Genomic DNA, 25,121 nt, shown 5'->3' with positions numbered 1-25,121 from the left:
CAGAGGTGGAAATTTCAGTAAGTAAAAATCCAGACCGCAATTTAATTTCAACCAACCAGTTGAGCATAATGAGTCACGGTCACAGAGCGCTCAACTTGGTTGGTTGGAACAAAATCACAGTCTGGATTTTTACTTTCTGGCTGCGAAATTTCCACCTCTGCCTATACTAGTTTCTTTTTCTTGTTAACACCACAAAGTAAAGGTTTTCTGCTCTTAGTCTTTGCCTGGCTGTATTAAGAGATACTGTTTTCCCTCCATTCACATTAATCGCAGCCCTCAGACCATTACAGTCATCTTCCAGTCTCTTTTGCACGTCACAACTAAGTGTAGATCTTCAGCCTTTGATGTCATCTTCCTTGTCCCAGACTGTTTCCGCTCACTGTCGCTTCCTGTCAACCTTTTTCTCTGTAGGTCACTCCATGCTTAGAAACATTTGACTTTCTGACTATTTGGCAAAGAGAGAACCCTTCTTCGCTCAAAATTTTGATCTGAGCCCGCTGTTCAATTGTCAGCTGTGCCTTTTTAGCCATTACAAGTATAACAATAACAAAAATTTATCAAAGATTCTGACATCAGTTGTGATACAGTTCAACAGAAGGTTGAAATGAGGAGCAGAGAGTACATTAAACCTCTCACAAACTGATCTGGGACAAGGCAGACAAGTGGCTATCATTTAGTTTATTAAGACACAAACAAGAGAGTCCAATGTCCTTGGAACATCAACTAGTAATAAGGAAGGGGGCTACATTTATTATGTGTACTAATATGCTTTTTATAACAGTCTGTTAATTATGTCTCTTCACTTCATCATCACTCCATTCACTTCCCACATCATTTTTCATTGTTCTTTTTCATGTCTATTCATACCCCCCATTCACACACTGCCTACCATGCACCCTGTATATAATGCCATTCACAAACTGTTTATGAAGTATTTTAATAGATGTCTTTTGTCTTCTATGTAGCCATTGTTTTAAGCCTTCTACTAGGCAGCAGGGTGGCTCTAGGTCAGGGGTGGCCAATCTTATCCGCAAAGGGCCGGTGTGTATGCAGGTTTTTGGGATAACCTGTAGGTCAGCTGTTCAAACCCAGGTGTGAGGATTCTTCAGCCAATCAGTCCTCTAATTAGTAATCTATGCATCTACAGTCATGTGACACATAAAATCTTGAATCGCGAACCAGTCCTGTTTTAAATTCATCAGATGCAGCAGAATATAGAGAAATGGGAAAGCAAAACATTGAGGATAAGTGCAAATCACACGCTCAATGTATTGAGCAGCAGCAGTAAGGAGAGCTGAGTTAAGGATATGAACTTTCATGCTTAATGTTTGCTTTTTCAGGTCTCAGGAAGGAGCTCGCAGCCAGAATCGCTGGAGAAGCAGGGTTTACTGACTTTACTACAGAACCCAACACGACTCCTCTTTCAGGGGAGGTGTGTGGCTCAGTGGGTTACGTCTTTGTGTCTGGGATCAGGAGGTTGATGGTTCAGGTCTCATGCTTGTGACAATAATCACATCTGCATTTGGCCTTTGAGCAAAGGCCCTTAATCCCCTGAAAAATGCTCCAGGGGTGCTGGAGAAATGGCTGACCCTGTGCTCAGACCCCAAGCCCAGGGGTGAGCAATCTTATCCTCAAAGAGCTAGTGTATATGCAGGTTTTTGGGATAAGCTTTAGGTCAGCTGTTCAAATCCAGGTGTGAGGCTCTTCAGCCAAGCAGTCTGCCATTCAGTCTAATTAATTCAGGTAATCTAATTCAGGTTTTTGAATTGTAGTGAAAACCCGCATACACAATGGCCAATTCTGGATAAGATTGGCCACCCCTGATATAGCACCTTTCTGACACTCAAGGATGCTTTAGAATAGATTCAATCCAACACACACACACACACAAAATGAACAAAACAAAGGTCAACATTACAAACCGGCTGATGTATTATTCCTGAGAAAGAAATGCTTTTTTAAGCTTAAAAGTTGAAATAGATCGAACATCTTGCAGATGCTGTGGCAGTGCATTTCAGCTTAGGCACCCATATAAGACAACCTAAAGCTATTTAAAGTATTACTTTAAGTTTGGTTCTGAAATTAACTGGCAATCAGTGTAAATCCTGTAGAACAGGAGTAATGTGGGCAGATTTTTTAATACCCATTAGCAAACAGGCAGGGGAGTTTTGAACGTGCCGTAATCTGTGGAGATATTTGGATTTTGTAATACGCTAATAAAAATGTATTACAATACTCAGGGCAGGTAGTGATGAAAGTGTGGATTAACATTTCAGGATCAGGAACCCTGAGGAAGGCGCGGAGCTGAGCACTGATGGAAAATAACACCTGAACCAGAGAGCTAAAATGGGGCTGAACAGTAAGAGACTCCAAAGATGACACCTAAATTACAGATCTTTGTTGAGGGCACGACTAGGATCCCATTCACATCAACTTCCAAATCTGGCAGAGCAGAAATTACTGAATTTGAAGCAACTAGAAGAATTTCACTTTTATCAGAATTTTGTTGTAAACTTAAAGCAGTTAATTAGTGGTAGACAGTTTGGAGATGACTGTATCGGTACTTACCTTTTACTCACACTTGTGTTTGTGTGTCTGAAAGGAGTGCAAGATGGGATATGTGCATAAAGCATTCCAATGTACATGTACTCGTAAATTTCTAAAAATGGTAATATCTAACAAGGAAGAAATTTCACAAACTCACATATTGCAAAGATGACATGCTGTGACAGTACCACATATAAATTCACTGTGCTCTTCAAAAATGTTTATAAACCTGACTGCATGGCTAGGGGCTTTTATACACCTGTGGCTACGGGTCTGAATGAAACACCTGAATTCAATGATTAAGAGGTGTGTCCCAATACTTGTAGTATAAGTATACAGCCACAAAAAAAATCAATAGATGTTTTCTGCATGAGAACCGTGATGATTTCCCGTAATTAAAATATGTTTCTGAAATCGAAATCGCATCACCAGCATGTGTGCGCATAGAGCGGCACGGGCAGCAGCTCAGAAACCTCAGAGTGATCAAAGGTAACATTATCAGCAAGTGCTGAACCACATGCTCATTGTCTGCTTGACCTTTTTACCCCAACTGCAATGACCTTCAAGAGCGGACGATAAGGAATAGAGCCCCGATTAAATATTCACTTTGTTCCCATCAGAGGAGATTAATCAACTGATTGGGGGGAGGGAGGGGGGGGCTGGGGATTCCCGCACTTCGGAGGGTATTCTCCTCGATTAATACGCCGTCTCACGGCACGGAGCAGCCTGCAGAGGCCACCCTCAGGCTGCCGCTGGCTGATCCCTAGCTGGAAAACCACCTTCGAATGGGCTTTCTGTGACTCAGCAGTTCCAAAGAGCAGCCGTTGATAGGCGCTTATTCCATTATCTCTGCCCATTTCCTGCCATTCAATATGATTATTACATTTCACTTGATGATTGAAATACTCATTTATCTTGAAATTGGTTTGGGTTTTGTGTCCTAATACTGTGTTGGCCAATCTATACGGGAATGTGTGAGGCCGTACATATAAAACATGCGCATCTTTACAGTTACAGATACAGGAGATTTCAAATGAAAACCTTAATTTTTGCTGTAGAGACTGAAATCAAGAGCAACAATTTAAGCAAAAAAAGAAATTCATAATTTTTTATAAAAAATTAAAAAAAAAAAGGTTAAGTGCATTACTTGCATGAGCGTGAACACCCCTTTACATTGGGGACAGTGGTCAGGTTTAACATTCTACATCATATATAATGCTTATTTACCTTTACCTGCAGTGAGCATACGGGTGTGTAGAATTTTGCAATTTACAGTATCTAAATATAATGAGCCTGTATGGTTTTATATCATAAAATAAAATATGTACTGCCAAATAGAAAACCTGTATTTTTATGTGAAAGGTAAAGCAGAGTTTTGTTCAGTAAAAATTCTCAGCAAACTTGCTATATATGTATGGTGGCTTTATTCCATACAACGAAATTAAGGAAAGTATTTAAGAATAATTTGTATATTTTAATAGTGTAAAGGCATCTTCGGAAAAAGCCAAATAATAGAGAATTTAAATCACTCAAGATCATGTATATTAATGATGAAACATTTGCATCCTTAAAGCTTCGTGATTTCGAATAGCAATGACGTTGCTTTGCATGCATCATGAAACACAACTCTGGGTTAGTTTGAAGTAGAAACACCACAGTATGGTCAGGCAGGAAGAGCTATCCTGCTTCACACCCTGTCTGAGTTTTCTGTGTGGCTAAATCAATTCAATTTACTAACATGTCAGCCCCGTTCGATGGCATATCAAGTCCACCTACTTCTTTCCAGTCAGGTACTCTCAGACGCCGCTGGATTCTCAGGTCTGAAATCTGATGATATGCTCCAATGGAATGTGAGCGCTGTTATTACCGATCAGGGAGCCATGAGACGGTGCTGAGCTCCCGGGAGGAAGCATCGTTGCATCACACAGTGTGAATTAGACTGGAACATGGCAATACCTGTATACATGTTTTAATGAAAATGCCAGTCAGAACATTCTGGAAAGGAGAACAGACCTCTGCGTGCATTCCTTAGCAGAACACAAGCATATTGTTGTCTGTGAAGTGGATCCCTATCTGATGAGAAAAAGGAGGCCTTTCATGTACAACATGATTTCTAATGGAGTCTCCCTGAATGTAGATTTCTGTAGTATTATTTGGCCAGTTATAAAAAGGTGTAACGCAGATTTTTGGCTATGGCCCACAGATTTACGACACGTCTAAAAGAATGCTAATCTGATTTATTAAAAATCTTTGTGTTGGATAAAACAACAAAAAATCCATGTAACAGATTATGGTTGTTTTATTATACGTATAGGTTTCAAGGAGGCTGACAGGAAAGTGTTTCAGACTGATACTCACCAAACATCTGCAGTGTTTCCCATGGCATTCTTGCGGCTGCATAAATCTCCTAAGAGTGAACAGTTGTGAAATGATGATGTATTTCATGTTTGCACAAGTATGAGTACAAGTAGAAAGGAAATATTTAGTCTTTGCATATTTCATCATGCTCCTGTTTGAGATACAAACACAGTCACAGGTGAGAGAGAAGCTATTGTCTCAAGTATGGGAGTCAATCCTGCAACCTTCTGATAATGGGTACAGAAGCCTTACCCACTGAGCCATACTGTGTGGGCACACACCGTCATCGCAGATATCTGACACGCGGGCTGATGTGTGACATGCTGGTGGTACCTATTCCCATGCTTTCTGCATGATTCTGGTGGAACAGGCACCATATTCCGTCAGGATGTTGCCCTTCCCCAGCATAGATTGCGTATGTCAACCACATACCGTGAGAGATGTTATTTCCAAAGTTCACGAGGAATGATTCCACAGAAAAGGGACAGCTTGTGAGTCAGGGAGGAGGGAAAAAGCAGAACAGACACATTGTAGAAGATTACTGAACCCTCACTTGCATGGAACAGGAACAGCCAGACAGGTAGGTGATTATGCCCATAAATCATGTGGTCAGGGATGAAGCTTTTATGCACATTACTGTCACCTGGCAAATACCCCTCGTGCTTACCAACAACAACCAAGACCCACCCTCCAGCAGTGAGGTCACAACACAATAACCTGCACAATGGACCTCATTCACCAACCGTTCTTACAAACAAATTTGTTCTTAAATCCCATGTATATACTTTTTTACAAAGATTCTGCATTCACCAATGTTTTCTTATCTGAATTTGTTCTTAGCTAAGAACAGAATCTACGCACACTCAAGACCATTCGTACACACATTTGAGTAATGATAGTTTGTTCAAAATAATTGGTTATAGCAGTTTTGTTCATTCTACACTCTAAAAACTGCTGGGTTAAAAACAACCCAATTTGGGTTATTTTGGTAACCCAGCGCTGGGTAAAAAAGGGACTAACCCAACGCTGGGTTATTTTGACCCAACAAGTTGGGTTACACGTTTAACCCAGCATGCTGGGTTGTGATTTTTAACCCAACTATTAGTTAAAAATGACTACACTGCTGGGTTGAATGTAACCCAAAATGGGTCAGAAATTTAATCTAGAAACTTTGGTGATTAAAATTACTAAAATAAAAACAATTCTACAGCAATACATACTTCAGTAATGGAATTTTATTTATGACAAAACATGTAAAAAATGTGTCCATATGAATTTAAGACATTTTTCCCATCTCCACCTCAGCATCAAGACAATTTCTATTAAAATGTATCAAACTATCACAGAAACACTGTGACTGAAGTCAGTAACAATGCATCAGACTGAAGTCAGACAAATTAACTTTAGAAAAACACAATTTGAAATATGAAAACTTTTCATAACATTTACATCATGCATAAACATTAATATATCCTGAGATATACAGGAATCATCAGTAAGAATCAATTGCAATGTAATTGCAGAGGAGAGGAAAAATAAAAGTATGTACAGTAGAAGTAATAATGAAAAAGCATCTAACTGACTGAAGTCAGAAAGATTAACTTTAAAATACAAATTTGTGCATAAACATTAACATATCCTGATATATATAAATCATCAACTGAAAAAATATGTAGAAGTAATAATGAAACGGCATCAAACTGACTGAAAAAACAAACGAAAAAAAAACTTAAGAAAATACAAATTTAAGATTAGGAAAAAATAGGAAAACATTTTATAACTTTCCCATTAACAATTATGTGCAAACATCAATATATCCTGAGATATAAAGTGACTGAAGTCAAATTTACTTCCAAGAAAATATGTATTTAAAATATGAAAACATTTCAAACGTCCACTGCAGCAAGTAATGTTTCAATTATTATAGCAAAGGGTTGAAAGCAGTGGTTGTCTCCAAGCATGAGAACATAAGAAAATTCAATGGACTCTTCTGAACGAAGGTACTCAGCCATATTGGTCCCAATCTGAAAAAAGGAAAAATAAATAAAAAAGAAATGGTATAGATTCATTAAGAACTCAAAAATGTGTAAAAGTTAAATATCCTTAGAGCTACCTTCAGAACACCTAAAAAACCTTTAGGAGCATTAAAGACCATAACACACCAAGCTATCAGCATTAGTTAACCACTGTCCATGGCCTTAGCACTATGCTTAGAAAATGTCCGTCGAACATGCTTAGTTTCAAGCCTCCTTTAGCCTGAGCTGAGCTCGACATTCCCGCCTGCATCAAACCATTTACAGGATTAAAGAAATTACATGTTCGTAGTAAATTAACATCGTTTGCTGTCGAATGTACAACTAAGTCAAACGAATTGAACGAAATGTACCTTACAAGCAGAGCGGGAAATTTATGTGGATGTGCTGACAAAATCAAATTAGTTAAGTAAACTCCGCTATATCAAAACCGTATCTAACACAGTAAATCATTAATAATAAACAAAGTAGATTTAACATATAAAAAAGTAATATTTAAAAATTTTACGTTATCCTTTCCAAGCTCCTTCCGATGACGATGTCACGCGCGCTTTCCCGTCCACTGAGCAAGAGATCGGCCGTCGCTTAGTCGTTAGGTAATCTCAGTTCAACTGACCGAAAGCCTAAAATTTGCGTGTATATATATTATACAGTAAAGCAAATGTTTTATTTATTATGAACATTGTTAAATACACACTGAATAACTTACGTTTCAGACAGAATTTCACTGGCTTCCCTCTAAAGACGGCGCAAAACTCCGTCAACTCTCGCTGATGTCCCTGGATGTTGACGTGACGTGCGTGCTCTCTTTCACGTCCGCGTTCCCAACCCAGCACTGCTGGGTTATAGATCAAGACCGATTTTCAACCCAAATTGGGTTAAATCAACCCAACTTTGTTACCCAGCAGTCTCAACCCAGCGTTTTTTAGAGTGTACAGTTCATAAAATGATAGTATTTTAATAATTGATAAAATATAAAAAATAATTTTAAAGTGTAAAAATTATTTTCATGGTAGTGACGCCGATCAGACGGATTATAAATAGGTCAGAATCTTTGTAAAAAAAGTGCGTACGTGGGGTTTAAGAACAAATTTGTCCGTAAGAACGGTTGGTGAATGAGGCCCAATATTCTCATTTACATTTTAGTTGTGTACTGGACATTTTTATCCAGAAAACATACATTTTTTTCCTTGGAGCAACTGGGGATTAAGGCCCTTGCTTAAAGGCCCTTCAGTGAGGTCACTCTGCTGACCTTGTGTTTTTACCAAACCACCTTCTGATCATAGGCACACCCCCCCAACTAGATTTCTCATATGATTAGACTTGCATTTAACACATTTTTTTTGCGTTGAGTAGCTAATGCTAATGATACAACGTCAAATGATGCACAAGAGCAGGATTTGCACACGCTTTATGCCCAGAGGTTAGGGTCATGACACTTTAAAGGAGCCACTGGTTCAGGGTCTATAAACCCTTTGTTCCATGTATTCAAAGCCAAAAAACAGAAAGAAAATGGATGCAAGCAGATGCTTAATGTGCTTGAAAAATGAAGTCATTATTCCAAGATCATTGTGGCGAGCAACTGCAAGAGGCTAAATCTACCTTGACAAGCCACATATCAGGAGAATGGTCGCTAAACAAAGAGCAGTGGTCATGTTATAGGAACTATTCACCAGGAACACTTGAGGAAAATATAATAATAATAATCAATCATCATCATCATCATCATCATCATCATACATACATACATAAATGCTTGAACATGTACAGATGCTCCTCTACTTACAAACTTTCAACTTACGAACTTTAAGACATACGAACGAAGAGGACTGTAAGTCCAAATAGTGTTCATTGGGCTCCCGTTTCCTGTCCACAACATCAATTTTTTTTCTGTGCGCCAATTCCGCCTAATATGACTTCTGGCCACTATTCCTGCCGCGTAGCATCCTAGTTCTTTGTACTTGCATATACCCTTAAATGATGTTGAATAATGACTTTTCATGAACATTTCATGTTACGAACGGCCATTCGGAACGTATCTCATTCGTAAGTAGAGGAGCGTCTGTATACCTTTCTATAGGCAGTCATGACAAACCTCGAGGCAGCAGATTTGCTAGGAGGAGTGTCCTGCATCACTCAGTGTGACAAACAGCAGCCATTTTGCACAGGAATTGTTATCGCACAGCTCTTTGGGACAAGGATGAATGTTGGTTGTTGAATTGACCTGGACATGGCTGTGGTATTTCTGATAATGGCTTATTGGGATTTGGCTTAGGCAGCAGGAATTTTAAATACCACTCTGAAAATATGAGTGGGTTAGTTCCAGATGCAAGCAGTAGATCAACAAATTACTCACAAGTTTTGAATTTATTACAAGCCCAGTGTTTTTAATATATATCTTGCTTTCTAGTCAGCAATATTTGCAAGCCTGCTAACTGGTTTTGCATACATTTCATCCTGCAAACTTTATATGAAAACAAATTCTCACCATTAAACATTTGAAAGTCCTCCTCTCGTGATTTTCATTTTGAATAGTAAACCATGTTAAAACATTATATCCAATTCTGAAAAATGTGACACAAGAAAGCACAACATTTCTGTACACTGCAGGCTGTTATATATATGTGCATATTTTACTTGTGTATCAGTGGGTAATGTGCAGACACATGCTACAGAAATCTGGAGTATGCAACTCATATCTGGAGTATTCAACAAATCAGAAGTACAGTCAACCCTTCTGTACAGCTACTTTCCCCATCGTGGTTTCGATATATCGTGGGATCAGCATAAGAAATGAAATGGGATTTTTTTTGGAATTTTGCAAAAGTTGCAGGCGACACGTGAATGCCAGCAGCTGACAGAAAAAGTTTAGTATTTCATAAATGCATAAAAGACTGGCATAGTGCTAGTTGGGAGGATGCCAAGTGTATTTATGCCAGTCTCTCAACGTGATCTTTATATTTTGCATATCTTTTCACTTCTCTTCGCCACGCTCACGTCACTTGCCAAGGGAACCAAAAAGTTCTATGTGGTTTTGCCACATCACAAGAGGCCTGCGGCCCATACCCGGCAATGTGGAAGGGTTGACTGTATTCAGCATTAATCTGGAGTATATAGCTGAGATCTGGAGTATCCAACTGAACTCTGGAGTATGCAGCTGAAAGATGAACATACATGCAAGTATAGCAAAGAACCAAAAGAAATGATGCAGGGCATGCAGAGAAATACATACCAAATACGAGGAATTCAATGACAGAAAGATTCTTTGTTAGACTATGAGGTACACGTAGCTGAGTTAACTATAGTACAAGGCAAGCCTGCAAGGGAATAAGGGAAACTGTGTAGAGAAATCCTGAAGACTGAATCTATTAGGCCATCAGTTTGCCGACTGTGATCTGCATTAACCTCCCCACCCGAGAAGTAATGAAAGATGCCCCAGAGCACTTTTTGCCCTTAACAGTAGTTTCATTGATTATACACCTACACTTAATCAAGTAGCACAAGCTAAGTGTAGGTTCATTTTCCCACTGTCACGCATAATTAAACATCACAGCCAGGATTACAGCCACACCAGCGTGGAGTACAGACACACCAACAAAAGTACAGGCACACTAGTGATGAATAAAGACACACCAGCATGAATAAAGACACACTCATTTTGCAGATGTCATGCACCCAATTTTTGAGCATCACATAGCTTCAGATAAAAAGTGACGCGTAATAAGGCCTGTGCTATTACCCGAGTCCCGTCATTTGTCACTCAAGCACTGTGTCTTTTCTTATGGGGAAGCTACTGCACTTTTTCCCCCCATTAAACAGTGGACCCGGGCAATTTATAGCAGCATATTCTAATTCATAGCACAGCACCGGATCTAAATGTCAATGGGCTGGTAAGTGTGCCGCTGGAAAACAAGAGGCTATACGTGCGTCGTCAGGGCCAAGGAGAAAATGAAATGTCATACAAGCAGATTAAAGATGGCACAGTGGAATGAAATGCTTGAGACTAGTAAATGACCTCCTAAATTCAGCATTAAGGGGTGGTTTAATTGTTTTTTGGTTTGCTGACAGATCACATTAAAAACAGGTGGGAGACCAACAAGACTCTCTCCGTGACGGCTGGTTGTAGAGGGGAAATCTGCACACATTGTACACTAATCTCACTTAACCGTACTGCATTAAAAAAGCTTTAAAATAAGGTTAATACAATGATGATTTTTTTTGTTATTTCATGTTTTATTTATTTAGCAGACGCTTTTATCCAAAGCCATGTACAATCGTGAAAGCAGGGTTAGACAGTTCCTGCAACAATTGGGGGTTAAGGGTCTTGCTCAAGGGTACAATGGTGACATCACTCTGCTGACCATGGGATTTGAACCAGTGACCTCCCGATCACAGGCACAGCATGAAACCTGCAGATAAACACACTGCCCCCAAAATTTACATATCATTTTGTTTCCCTTAGTATTATGATCTCATCCATCCATCTTTCCATTTTCTGAGACTACTTGTCCTATTCAGGGTCTGGAGCCTATCCCAGAGGCTATGGGTGCAAGGCAGAGAACAACGGTCTGATCGTGAACCATTTATTTATTTTGAAGGCTTTATATTTACAGTGAGTGAAACATGATAATTAGAGCAGGTGCAAATCCCTTTTGCGTGCATGCCAAGCTGGGTTTGTGTCGTGGCCAACTTGCTAAGAGTCTGAACATTTAGTACAGTCCTTCACTTAAGTAACTTTAGCGAGCATAAAAACCTGCTATTCAAAACCACATTCAAGGCATTTTCCTCCAAAGGCACCAGTAAAAACTTCATCAGATTCATACAGTAGATGTTATTATACCGTTCAGAGTACTGTAAGCTTATTTAAAGGCGGTCAGTAATTCCCATTGTTAAGCAGAAAGGATATGCTCTTTCCACTTTGTCATTTAATGTATTACTTAGCAACCAATATGGAAATATATGTCAATGTATTCTCGCCAAATTGGACTTTTTACAGAATACTTTTCTTAGAGATGGAAATTTCATGGTCCCAAGTTCCAAGATTTGTCGCATTGAAGCAGTCGTAATCAGGCGCTCCGTGCACAAAAAGGAAAATGATGCATTTTCACGCTTGGGTTCTCAGGAAGGAACATAGGGCAAAATTTACAGATCTATTCCTCCAATAGCTACTGAGGTACCAAGACATGGAGAGATAATTTAAGGAGAAGTATCACAATTTCTGTTTCTGTGAGACCACCAGCTGAGTGGTAATCAATGCACTTGAAACACTTCTATTCAAACACTGATGTTTTAATCTAGCGAGCTAATTGTGATATCATGCAATAAACAACCAAAAAAAGATTCATGGCCCATAAATTGAGTTTGCTGCTATAAATGAACGTACGTAAGCACGCAAGCAGACTCCTACGGAAACTGGAGTATCTAGAAGAAATCAAAGCACACAAAGAGCCTGCGGTGCTACCCACGACACCACTGTCTTGCTCAGTCTGAACCAAAACACTGAGCTCGAAATCATGATTGTTCAATAGGAATGCTCCTTACCTAAACTCTTATTGGACAGGCTTTCATTTCCCAGTAGCTGAAAGAACTTTGCTTCCTTCTTCAGCTCCAAAGTTTAGGTACAACGTTGCGTGATGTGATGCCACAGGGACACAGCCAGACCGCCCCCCCCCCCCCCGCCAAAAAAAAAAAAAAAACAGGAACTGCAATCTCCCTGTGGAAGGCCAGAGTCCATAATCACTACAAACAGGGGCCTTAAACCCTGTCCCATGTAAACAGGGGGGAACAAACTGAGTGACCCATTGGTATTTTCTACTCCTGAATAATAGGCAGCCCGGATGATGACTTCCACAATCTGACCCTATTGATTGGCAGTTTAGAACCCATGACCAGCCCCCATGACCTGGCCAATCACAAATCCCCCACACATCTTCCAAAATGATGGATGGCTCAGTCGGTGGGTGCATGCATTGTGATGTTGAAGGGCTTGGGTTCAAGCCTGTGGTTGACCAGATCATTTTTTGGGCTAGAACGCTGTGCCTGAGATCAGAAGATCAGCGGTTTAATTCCAAAGGTCAGAAGGACTTAGCGGTGGGGCCTAAGCAAGGCCTTTAACCCCTACCTGCTCCAGGGACTGGCTGACCCTGCTTTCTCCAAAAATGAATGTGGCTTTGGAGAGAAGTCTGCTAAATAAATAAAATGTATATCCATGGCACCCAAAGCCCCATCTTGCCCTGCTTATCCCAGAATAAACTCCATTCCTGTGGGGTTTCTTCCTACAGATCCATGCTTTCAAATCCACCAGTATTTCTGTTACACAAACTTACAGGCATTACATTTAAACGCACACTACTGTAGAACCCCATAGCAAAAATAGCACAGCAAGGATCACATTTTAAAATCAGTTAATTTTAAAGCTTTTTCATTAGCTCAGGCCCTGTGGGAGCGTATGCTTTAATTACACTATTACTGTGGTCATTTGAGGCAGCTCACTGTTCTGTGCGGCGCTGCTGGAAAGTTGGCAAACAGACAGTATGTTTCACCATCAATCATTAGAACAAACAGAGAAACCTGTATATTCAGTTTATTTTCTTCAATTATATTACATTTAAACAAAGATAGAAAACTCTAGAAAAAATTAAACTCTTAATGAGCCACAATCTGTATAAAGAGACGTGCACATCACACACAATCACACTCTCCCAACTGGCAGCTTCTCAAAGGCAACAGAACAGGTACAGAATTCTTCACAATTAATTTTTAATTTGGCAGGTAGAGCCTGGTTATACATTGTCTGTCTGTGGCCTGCTAGTCAGCTCAATGTCTAACCAAGGCTTTTATAAACATGACGATGGGAAACAAAATCAATGATAGACATTAACAGGATAAAACCTAAAGTGACTGGAGTTTTGACACCTTTTGTACAAAACATGATTACCAAAACTAGTTTGTTCAGCATGAACTGGCCATAGACTTCATAAAAAAAAATTGCTAAACATTTTACTGCTTGAAACAAATATTTTCACCCTTTGCCCAAACATCCAGAGAATGCTGATTCTGCACAACGAAAGACAAAACTACTATAAAGAATAATTTTGATTTGAAAATGCACCCATTTGTGAACCCATGTAACAATATGCTGGACATACTTTGCCAGTCTGAAAAAAACAGCTCAACTTTCAATTACCACAGAGAAGACAGACCTTTGAAATAATCTCATGACAATTTATGAAAATGCAAATCTTGAATTCAGGTTATCCTTTGCAAATGTGCCTTAAGCATATCTAAATGCATATTGAAAATTCTTAGAAAAGATTACCGGAGAATGGATCACAGGTTATGTTTTAAGGCATTTGTCAGCCACCTAAGAGAATACTATTACACAAATGTTTCAAATTTACACACAGAACTTTAGGATTCTTATCAGAAGCAAGAAAATAACGGTCAAAGCTGGCTTCCCGTTATTTTTTCGTAATTTTTCCCTCTCATTAAGTAATAGTCCATAAGTGGAAATGGAAGTTTCGGGTTCCTGGAATGGCAACAGTATGACAGAAATGGCAAATCTGATCTCTGTTACGTGAAAGACATAACATAATGACAAGGATTCAGCAGCTCTGTGGTTGTTATCGGTTCTTAGACAAACTCCTTACTTCAACTTGTACTGTATGTTTGTAATTCTCAAATATGTATCTTTCCAGAAGGTAATTGATGGCACAAAATTAACAGTCAGAGCACCTTTTAAAATGTTATTGAGTTCCACCCTACTCCTGAAACTCGAGCTCAGCCATGCAGAATACTAGCAGTATTATAAGTTAAGACTAATCTCATAAAGTTGTGGATTTGGCCCAACTTACACAAAAACTCAGGTCAGCCTCTAAGTTAGCAGCAGATTCTGTTCAAAATCCAGAACCCCATGCTACCAGACGCAGCAGTGACGTTTCACCTTAAACGAGGACGATACGGGCACGAGTTCTGTCAGAAATGCCCTGCATAGAGAATGTCTGGGACATGCCAGCGAAGGAAATGGTACGGAAAGCACTCATCTCAATTTTCTCTCATTTCTCAATCTGGCGGCCATATACAAAGCATGGCTCTCTCAGCCAAAGCTCACTTTCAGATTAAAAAAATAGAATTCTATTTATCAGAATGTATACAAATAGAACTTTTTCTGATGGCATCCCTAAAACACGCCCACAAACCTTTCCATTTGTGAGTTTGACGCAGACCTTTTTATCCATGGTTACATATTAAAATGGTTGATAAACAAGGATGAACACCTGATTTCACAAAATTGACAACAGGAGAGTGGATGGACATTTTAAGGTCAGAAAACAGACCCATAACTGTTCATGTGATCACACATTAAAAGCTGCATTTAGTTGTATTGATTATAAACTTGGGACATTAAACAAACAAAAAAAAAAAAACAAATACAAAGACCAGTACAGAAAAGAATAAAACATTCATTAGAAATCGGAAAAATAAGGCACATTAGAACATGTTAACTTTGGAATTAAAAGAGAATCTTGAAGCAAATGTTCTTAAATTTGGGGTATTACTGAACACTAATGTCCCCGTCCTTATGTGGATTAGAGGCCCATCTTTTCAAGCGTCAATTCTAATGTTTTTGTTTTACGATTTAGGAAAACAAGTATTTCCATCTGCGTCCCAATAAAGTGAGGTTTAACTATTACCTGAATTGGCCTGAGTGTCTGGAGGGGCTGTTAATACATTTGTATTGCACTTGACAGTAAAACTATGATCCGCGATATTTTGATAGGTGCAGCCTCCTGGCTACAGCACTGCTCACAATGCCAGGGAGCAGAGGATGAAGGGGGGTCCTCTGGGATTCCAGCACGCGACGACATGTGGGCTCAGCTCAGGCGCACCCGATACGTGCGGATTTCCATGGGTTTAAGCTGGACCTCCCGCCCGGCCTCCTCACCAGACGACTCATGCATCAGCGTCAGCGACACCGGTGTGATGCTTGCCACTGTCATTTCACTGAACAGCTTTTCCGTGTCCACCTTTCAAAACAGGAAGGAGATGCATTTCCGGTTTATTTTCCAACAAACAGGCCAACAAATCTTAACTTCTTTCATCTATCACACATACAAATAAAAATAAATCAATGCAGTCTAAAGTGCATGAATAAGTTGCATAAGAGAGGAACCAAAAAAAGATTTTTCAAATCAGTATTCAAAGCATGTCTCATCATTATCTAAGGGCACATGCACACACACAACCCCATTAAAAAGGGATTCCTGATTGGAAAAAAAAAAACAACAAAAACACCACAATTGGAATGTTGCATTAAAAAAGCCCAATGTGTGTCTGAAATAATGATGACAATCTAAAATCTCAGGCAAATAAACGTATTTTATGAATATGTAAAAAAACAATTCGACAATATTGAGGAAGGAAATGCTGCATGTTTTCAATGAAAAGCTAAAACCCAAGAACATCATTAATAACATTTTATGTTAGAAAAGTTCTTTATGCAGTTTACACTTTTATACCCTTTTAGTCAACAACAATCAGCCTTTTGATGTTTATCAAATTATAATTGCAATTTAATTGTTGGCTTCGAAAACAAAACAAAATACATCAAGATAAAATGTAATATGCCACATTTCGTTGACAACGATGCTCCCATTTGTCTTGTTTTAAATCCAGAGAACACCTCTGTAGTCCTGTGTTTCTCACTTGAAATCCACTGTTAGTTTTTCATAAATAAATAAATACATGATATATCCAAAGTCAATGAGTAATCATGTTAAATAATCGTGAGTTCGGTATCAACCGAAATATTCACAATTGTGTTTTTTGCCCTAATGGTGCAGCTGTACATAAGAACATAAGAAATTTACAAATGGGAGGGGGCCATTCGGCCCATCAAGCTCGTTTGGGGAGAACTTAACTAATAGCTCAGAGTTGTTAAAATCTTATCTAGCTCTGATTTAAAGGAACCCAGGGTTTTAGCTTCCGCTACACTAGCAGGAAGAGTATTCCATACCCTAACTACACGCTGTGTGTAGAAGTGCTTCCTCAAATTTGTTTTAAAATGTTCTCCCGCCAATTTCCACTTATGGCCACGAGTTCTAGTATTTAAATTAATATTGAAATAGCCATTTGGCTGAACAGCATCCAGACCCGTTAGAATCTTATAGACCTGGATCATGTCCCACCTTAGTCTCCTTTGCTCAAGGCTAAACAGATTCAGCTCAGCTAACCTTCCTCTAAGACATTCCTCTAAGAACAGGAATCATTCTCGTAGCCCTCCGTTGCACCTTTTCTAAGGCAGCAATGTCCTTCTTAAGGTATGGTGACCAAACCTGCACACAATATTATAGGTGGGGTCTTACCAAGGAATTATATAAATGTAACATCACCTCCCTTGACTTAAACTCCACACACCTAGAGATATAACTCAACATTCTATTGGCCTTTTTTATTGCTTCCCCACACTGGCGAGAGTGGGACATGGAAGCATCAACATACACACAGAGATCTTTCTCGTAATCAGCTACCTTTATTTATTTCAGTGGAACCCATAAAATATCTGTACTTTATATTTCTGCTCCCTGCATGGATTACCTTACATTTCTCTGTGCTAAATTTCATCTGCCAAGTATCAGCCCAGTCCTAGTGGTCCTAAAATTGAACCCTGCGGTACCCCACTGTGACATTGTGCTTCTAATAACTACTCGCTGCTTCTTGTCAGTTAACCAGTTTTTGATCCAAGCTGCCATAGTTCCTAAAATCCCAGCAGCTTTGAGCTTTAGCAAGAGCCGTTTGTGGGGGACGACATCAAAGGCCTTCTGGAAATCTAAGTAGATCACATCGTAGGCCTTTTTGTGATCAATTTCATTTGTAGCTTCCTCAAAGAACTCAAGTAGATTCGTTAAACAGGATCTACCTCTCCTAAATTCATGTTGGCTCTCTCTCAGAATGCTATTTGCATCCAGGTAATCTACCATTTTCACTTGGATTATAGCTTCCATTATTTTTCCAGTAATGCTAGTTAAACTGATTGGCCTATAGTTTGCTGGATTACTTCTATCCCCTTTTTTGAATATGGGTGTTATATTAGCATGCTTCCAATCTGAAGGTACCACACCCGCAGATAATGATTTGTGGAATATTAAAGTTAAAGGTTGGCTAATAATATCCCTCATCTCTTTTAAAACTATAGGTAAGATGCCATCAGGGCCCTGCGATTTATTTATTTTGAGTTTAGCTAGGCTTAGTACCACATCAGCCTCAGTTATACATATATTGGTCATAGACAACGCTGTATTCGTACTAATTGGTGGTAAGTTACTTGTGAAAAATACGCTACTCTACTGTGAACACCTGTGAAAAATAATCATTAAACTCATTTACTATATCAGTTTCATTTTCAATAAGGCCCATACTATCCTGCAAATTAATGATTCCAGCTTTTAGAGCTCTTTTGGAGTTAAAATATTGGAAGAAACTTTTATTGTGATCCTTAGCCTCCAATGCAATTTTTCTTTCTACATCCCTCTTGGACAGTCTAATGTTATTTTTTAACTCTACCTGTAGACTTAGATACTCCTGCTTAATTTTGAAATCATTAGTTATTTTCCAATTGTGGAACAGAGCCCTTTTCATCCTGATTTTATTCTTAATTTCCTTAGTAAACCACCTTGGTTGTCGTTTCCTAGATTTAGTTTTGCTGGAAACAGGTATGAAGTCCTCTTGAACTTGCAACAATGTGCTTTTAAAAAATTCCCATGCCTCTTCAACTGTTTTGCTATTTAACTCCATCCAGTTTACAGTTTCTAGTTTCAGTCTCATACCATTAAAGTTAGCCTTCCTAACATTGTATACTTTTAATTTCGACTTTGCTCTTCGGACACTAAAATTAACCTCGAATTTAATCAGGTTAACATCTAAACAGATTAAAGCTGCATAGCCTAAAGATGGCCGTGAAGCCATCACTGAAGCCACGTATCATAATGAACACTGTAATGCTTCACGTTAGCACTGAATATGGATCGCTCCGAGACACACTGCTAATGTGTCAGGGTCTTGATGCTGTCAGTCGTCATTTCCTGCTTTAATCCATCCCACAGTCAACAGGAAATTATTAGAAATCATATCATATCAGAGAATCTTATGAGAAGATGCTAACTGCAGTTTTGAGGAAGAGACATGATCGTACAGCAATGTAGGTCATGGGAAGATGCATTTATCTAAAGTCATATAAATGTCTTATTTGCCATTGGCACTATTACATTTGAATGCTTCTCTTCACCTACCCCATCTTGCTCTCCATAGCTTGGGGGGGGGGGGGGGGTCATAGCACAGGGCCAGCCAACGTGTGGAGAGGCTGAGGCTCGAACTAGCGACCTTCTGATCACTGGGTCTGGCTTAGCCTGCTGAGCCTCTCGCCGCCTATTTAGCCCACTTAAAAAGCATAGTTTTTAAAAAATATAAGCTCTTAGCAGGCATGATTCCTAATTACGCAGTGTGTCTAACCTACTGTACCATGACTAATCTGTAAATAAAGGCCTTTGAACCTGTGTTTATTCACTTCTGCCCTGGCTAGCAACACGTGAAAACCAGCACACTGCCACAAAACTCATTTTGTGCTCATCGGTCTACCAGTTTTGTTTCAGTATGCTTCAGTGACTAATTCATTTTAATCATACCAATATTAAAGTACCCAAAAAGATACCAAATACTGGCTTGGAGACTGCTAAATGACTCCAGGAAAGGGAAGCACAGAATTGGCAGACATTTTGTGTTCCACAGCTCACTAAGCTGCACTGCTTCAGCAGTTTGCACACATACATTGGGAGTGACACTGTGTTTTTAATTAACCCTTTAAATAACGCCATTGTCTTGAGGACAAAGCCAGGAGGAAGAATTACTGATTAATGATATACTTCCCAGGTTCTAAGACTATTTTTGTGTTTAATACATGATATGATGCATGTAAATGTTAGCATTATTAGTAGCATTGACTGTATGGTCAGGATGCATTGCAGACAAAGTAATAATGCAATGAACTGCATAGTCCAACCAAGCTAATATGCCACAACATAAACTGTGATGCATTATTCCAAACCAGCTGCTAGTCACTGCCACTAAAAACACACACATGTACCCCATTAAGCATAGAATGCTTACCGGTTAGGTGAGTGTCTTGGTCAGGTAGTTCCGTTGGAGACCTACTGTATGACCTAGCATACATGATGTATGTATGAAGTGTATGCATGTGAATGAAAATACGTGCTGAATCAGAATTCAAAACTGAGTGTTTCAAACCTATTTTTTATTTATCTTAATTGAAATGGTAATTTTTTTATTGACCAGTTATTTTACTTGATTTATTCACCTATATTTGTGTATTATATAATTGTAGGAATTATTTACATCTGTTTTGGATTGTACCATTTGCTTATAAATGTATTACACATGTTAAAATGTTTGGTTACATGTTCGGCTTCCTGAAAACTGCAATTTTGTATTCGGCCATATAGAGGAGCATGATTTAATACAGCCCTCTAGAGCACATAGTAAAAAATGCACTTAAGTCAGTGGCACAATGTGCTTAAGGGTCAATTACATGCCACAAGCCTACATTTTGCTGTTTCTCCACCCAAAGTGCGTATCTAGCCTAAGTGCACTTAAATCTCACACTTAAGTCGATGAGTGAAAACGCTTAAGCCAGAAAAGTACATAGCTACACGCTTATTTTGACTTAAGTGCATTGTGAGAAATGGCACCTCGGCGATTATCAGGCAAGAAGTCAACATTAATAAAATCATACACTTTCTATACCACATAATGCGGTATGTCATTGGTAGACTTGTACCAATGACAAGACCGCCTAAACCAAAACCAAGACACTACCAAGACGAGAGGGTATCGAGACCAAGACAAGACCAAGACTAAAACCAAGACAGTCAAGACCAAGACAAAGTTGAGACAAGACCAAGGCCGAGACCAAGACTGGAAAAAAAAAGACTCCCTTAACTTTTGTGTGCTGTTGAGGACTGACATGACAGGTACTGACTGGTCCCAAAGTCTTCTGACAAAACAGCTAACACCTCCAACAACTGTCTAAAGAATGGGAAATATGTAACTGATTTCAATTATACTTAATTTGTAGATAAAATTGTAACATCAAATTGAAGATAAACAATTAGAAACTTGAAATTGCATCATGTCCCATTGTAGTAGTACTAGCCAAATGACACTGTATGATATCAACTGCCCTGAAATGGATTAGGCCAGTTAAGTCAACACCACGTGATATGCAGATGTTATTTGAAATCCAATGGTCACATTTATTTAGTCAACACCATTTTAAGTAAAATACTGTAATCAAACAATATAAAGACATGTGCACATGTCACATGAATCAAATGCAAACTACAAATACTATATACCAATGCAAACTGCACATCAAATTGTGCATTAATAAAAATAAGGACAAGTGCTTAAAAGATTCTGACATCTTGATGTCTGCAGTGGCATGTGATTACAACACACTGCCAATGATATCAAGCCTGTTGTTCAATAGGGCAAGAACAATAGAACACAGAAATTATGGACAAATAACAGATTGATAAACTAATACAGATAGATGAAATACTTAAAAACAAAGAGAACGAGAGCATCACTGTTAATAGGCATATTTTCAGAGAGGAGGGAGAGAGAGAAAACAGTTCACAGATAAAATAGTGGTTGATTGCACTTCAGGAAAACTAAAGATTGCAACATCTTATAGCCTGTGATGGTGGATCTAACGTTTAACTAGCGCTACACTTATTTTGCGCTTATAACGCATATTTTGATTGGATGAGTGGCAATGTCTGAATCACAACAAAATGCATGTATATCATTGATTGGTTGCATTTGAAGGGCGCGAAAGGCAAAATAATAATAATGTTGCATTATCGAACGTTACGTTATGTGTCATGGATACTTTTCGCTCCAAATCTCCCGACCACTATGTCGATCTGAGACAGCAAGACCAAGACAGCGAGACCAAGACAAGACCGAGGGATCCGAGACCAAGACAAGACCAAGACCGTTGAGACTGTGACAAGACCAAGACCACGTAAAAGTGGTCTCGAGACCAAGACCGGTCTCAAGACATCCAGCTCTAGTCATTGGTCATGAGAGGCTGTTCATCAGTTCATATAATACTTAAACAATCTAGGAAAAGTCCGGTGCTATCCACTTAATAATTATATTGTTATTTCAATCAATTAATCAACTGATTAATTTCTTTCCGCGATATTTTGTTTTTCAGGATATTCTATTAGTGTACTGTGTAGTTTTGAATTTGTTTACTCCACGTCTTACGCCCATGTGTGCTCCTGTATCCGTGGGACTCTCCCTCTGGAATCAATGACGTTGATCTTTTCCCATATTATCTGCGGCAGAAAGGCCCGCCTCACCTTTCCCCACGTGGTCGCACACAGCAGCCCCGTGTTCCTGCTGGCGAACGTGCAGTCAAACCCTCTTCTGTGCAGAATCAAAGCTGCCTCCTCCGACGGGCCAGGTCCCTCCTAGCAGGAAGGGGGGAGGGGAGGAAGAGAGCAAGAGGAAGAGATCATGCTTCGAGCGGGCGGGCAGACAGATGCATCTCTGTGCCAACACGGCCCTGAACACTGGGCCGCCTGTGAGCGCCACTCTTTCAGGGCTCAGCTGTGGACTTAGAGTTGGCCAAGAGCGTCGATCAAGAGTGTCGGCGGCAGTGAGAGGTTACTGCCGTTCAGCCGGTGCTCATTCACAGAGACGCGCCGCTTAGAAACACCTACGCTGCATCGGCACGCACACCAACGGTCTCCCGCTTCAGCTTCCTTAACGTTTTGTTTGCATTCATATGCAGGGGCACAGGAACCAGGGAGAGGGGAGCAAATACCCCCCCATACCTAATTTAGCTTCGATCATCGCAACCCTTTGCATTTTAATTATTTGAATCCCCCCCAATAACAAACGCTCCCCAACATGCTAATTCATACTTGAATATTACTTTGCATTTATGTAGCTTTACCTAAATTACATGCACCACGGCTACATGGTTATATATTATCATTTCCTGCCTCCAAAATGACTATGCCTTTACGCTTGTATTTTGTTTGTATTTATGTAGCTATAGCTATGTTATAATTTTACAATTTGCAAACAATTACCAATTATGGATTAGCTAAGCTCCCGCATTCATGTGTGTAATCGCAGGCTGATGCATTCCCTCTCTTTCATATTTCAGACATTCCTGGCAAAGGTTAAGCACCATTATCTTTAGAGGTGAGGCTCTTGGCCCAGTTTTAAAGGGATACAGGTTTGTGCTGCATCCGCACTGCATTCCAGCATAGAAGCCCAGGCTGTGATCAGAACTTTACACTGCCAATTAAAATGCATTACTGTAATCCAGTAGGGCTGGGGGCCTCACTCAGCCCCAGGTCTGCACCCCCAAGCCCCAGGACACTCGAACAGCAAAAACCTTACCCCAGCCTGGATAGTGCGCAGATTCACCAGGTGGATGTCACAGGGCAGCGATGACCTGAGTGGCCTGTAGGGGGCAGTGTGCAGGTGGCCGTAAGACAGCCCGACAGCCATGGGGATGACGGGGTGGTTCAGGAACATCGAGGAGATGTGGCTCAGCAGAGACGGGAAGCTGGATGGACGGACTTGTTCCCTCTGAGAGATAGAGTGAGATCGGAGTTTAGGGTGACAGCTCAGATTACAACCCTTAAAAATGCATGATGCTAAAAATTTTTGAGAAATTAATGTTCATGTAGCTGCTGTGCCATTGAAAAGAAGGTTGTTGGTTTAAATCCCAGGGTTAGCAGGGTGATGTCACTGTTGGGCCCCGGAGCTCCTAATTGCTCCAGGGCCCAGAGTGAGGCCCTTAACCCCCAATTGCTCCAGGGACTGTCTGACCCTGTTTTCTCAAAAAATGTACATCACTTTGGATAAGAGTATCTGCTAAATAATAAAAAAAAAAAAAATCATACATAAATACTTCAATCATTAAACTAACTTCAATTGAGCAAATATATGTATTGATTGACTCAGATCATTTCAAAGGCTGTACATACAGTAGCTTGTGTCCCCAGCCTAATGGGAGGTTACATTTTTGCATGAGTTCTAGAGGGGATTCTACACATGACTGGAGTTCAAAATGAAATGCTTATTGCCCTAATCAGTCTGACATTGCTTTGGATAATCCTCTTGAAAAGGGCAAGCAGAAATAACATTTGGGTAATTGACAGTGACTTATGGACACCGTGAAGTTGACAAAAACCTCGCCAACATGTCATATGCAGCATGGATAATTTCTGACAGGACTTTTACTTATTTAGCACATAAAGAAGGTTAACCGCAGAACCAGCAGCAATGCACCAAACATATACCCAACTTACTATGTTCACGTTTCATTCTCAGATCCCCCTGTAATTATTTGGGCTGAAATGTGAATTCAAAAGCAGAGTGAAATTTCACTGAGCCGTATTTTTTATGAATAATTTTAATATGCTGATACTGTACCTGCAGAAACGAGCAACATAACTTGATTTGAGAGTCAGTCAGGAATTCAACTGCACTAATTACAAGCTATAATTTGACTAATCAATTATCACATGACATGCTTAATACCTTTTGTACTACATATGAAGATACTTCTTACAATATTAAACCAGCAAAGCCATTAAAATGGCTTAGTTACCTTCAAATTTGATGATAACCATGAAGTCTCAATCATGGAGTACATAAATAGCGAGATGTTCCTTCAAACTACACGACTTTTAGGGCAATTTTAGAATTTTTTTGAAGGTGGCGGCACATAAGAGGGGCCATAATTCCTACAAAAGGGGCCAACTTTATCATTTGCCAAAGATATGTTTTGAATCAGAGAGTGACAGAGGAGGGGTACTCCAGGAGCCAATCAGCTTTCAATTGGGGCCCTATGGTCCCCAGCTCAATACATGCTCCTGACTCCCAGTGTAAGCGTAGAGGGACATGGGGAGGCTACCGCATCGGATGAGCTCCTCCTCTCCAGTAGCAGCCGGAAGGTGTTCGCCGTGATCTTGTTGTCCTGGACACCTTGGCCCAGGCCACGATTGTCATCCTGCATGAGGCGCCGGTCCATGATGACCTCCAGCTGACCTGGGTGGGAGAAACCGGGCCAGTGGA

The 25,121-nt window shown here is 39.8% G+C and overlaps 1 protein-coding gene and 2 long non-coding RNA genes across 4 annotated transcripts in view; all 3 read right to left on the bottom strand.

Moving 5' to 3' along the window:
* Positions 1-4,343: 4,343 nt before the first annotated feature.
* LOC140592159 (uncharacterized) lies at positions 4,344-12,598 on the bottom strand. The gene is made up of 3 exons (XR_011992452.1): positions 12,480-12,598; positions 4,906-4,954; positions 4,344-4,503 (listed from the first exon to the last, which is right to left on the bottom strand). It is a non-coding gene; the product is annotated as an uncharacterized lncRNA (long non-coding RNA).
* LOC140592158 (uncharacterized) lies at positions 6,123-8,507 on the bottom strand. The gene is made up of 2 exons (XR_011992451.1): positions 7,447-8,507; positions 6,123-6,929 (listed from the first exon to the last, which is right to left on the bottom strand). It is a non-coding gene; the product is annotated as an uncharacterized lncRNA (long non-coding RNA).
* Positions 12,599-13,505: 907 nt separating the features above from the next.
* Positions 13,506-25,121, bottom strand: part of man2a1 (mannosidase, alpha, class 2A, member 1) — a 69,381-nt gene continuing 57,765 nt past the window's right edge. For both annotated transcript variants that reach the window (XM_072714879.1, XM_072714878.1), the window contains exons 20-23: positions 24,961-25,094; positions 23,436-23,627; positions 22,382-22,492; positions 13,506-15,964 (exon numbers count right to left, since the gene is read on the bottom strand). In XM_072714879.1, coding sequence (XP_072570980.1) covers positions 15,812-15,964; positions 22,382-22,492; positions 23,436-23,627; positions 24,961-25,094 — 590 coding nt within the window. In that variant the 3' untranslated portion in view covers positions 13,506-15,811. The remainder of the gene's footprint in view (positions 15,965-22,381; positions 22,493-23,435; positions 23,628-24,960; positions 25,095-25,121) is intronic.

Source organism: Paramormyrops kingsleyae, chromosome 7 (assembly GCF_048594095.1).
Source record: "Paramormyrops kingsleyae isolate MSU_618 chromosome 7, PKINGS_0.4, whole genome shotgun sequence".
NCBI classification, from domain to species: domain Eukaryota; kingdom Metazoa; phylum Chordata; class Actinopteri; order Osteoglossiformes; family Mormyridae; genus Paramormyrops; species Paramormyrops kingsleyae.
This window is presented reverse-complemented; position numbering and strand designations above follow the sequence as displayed.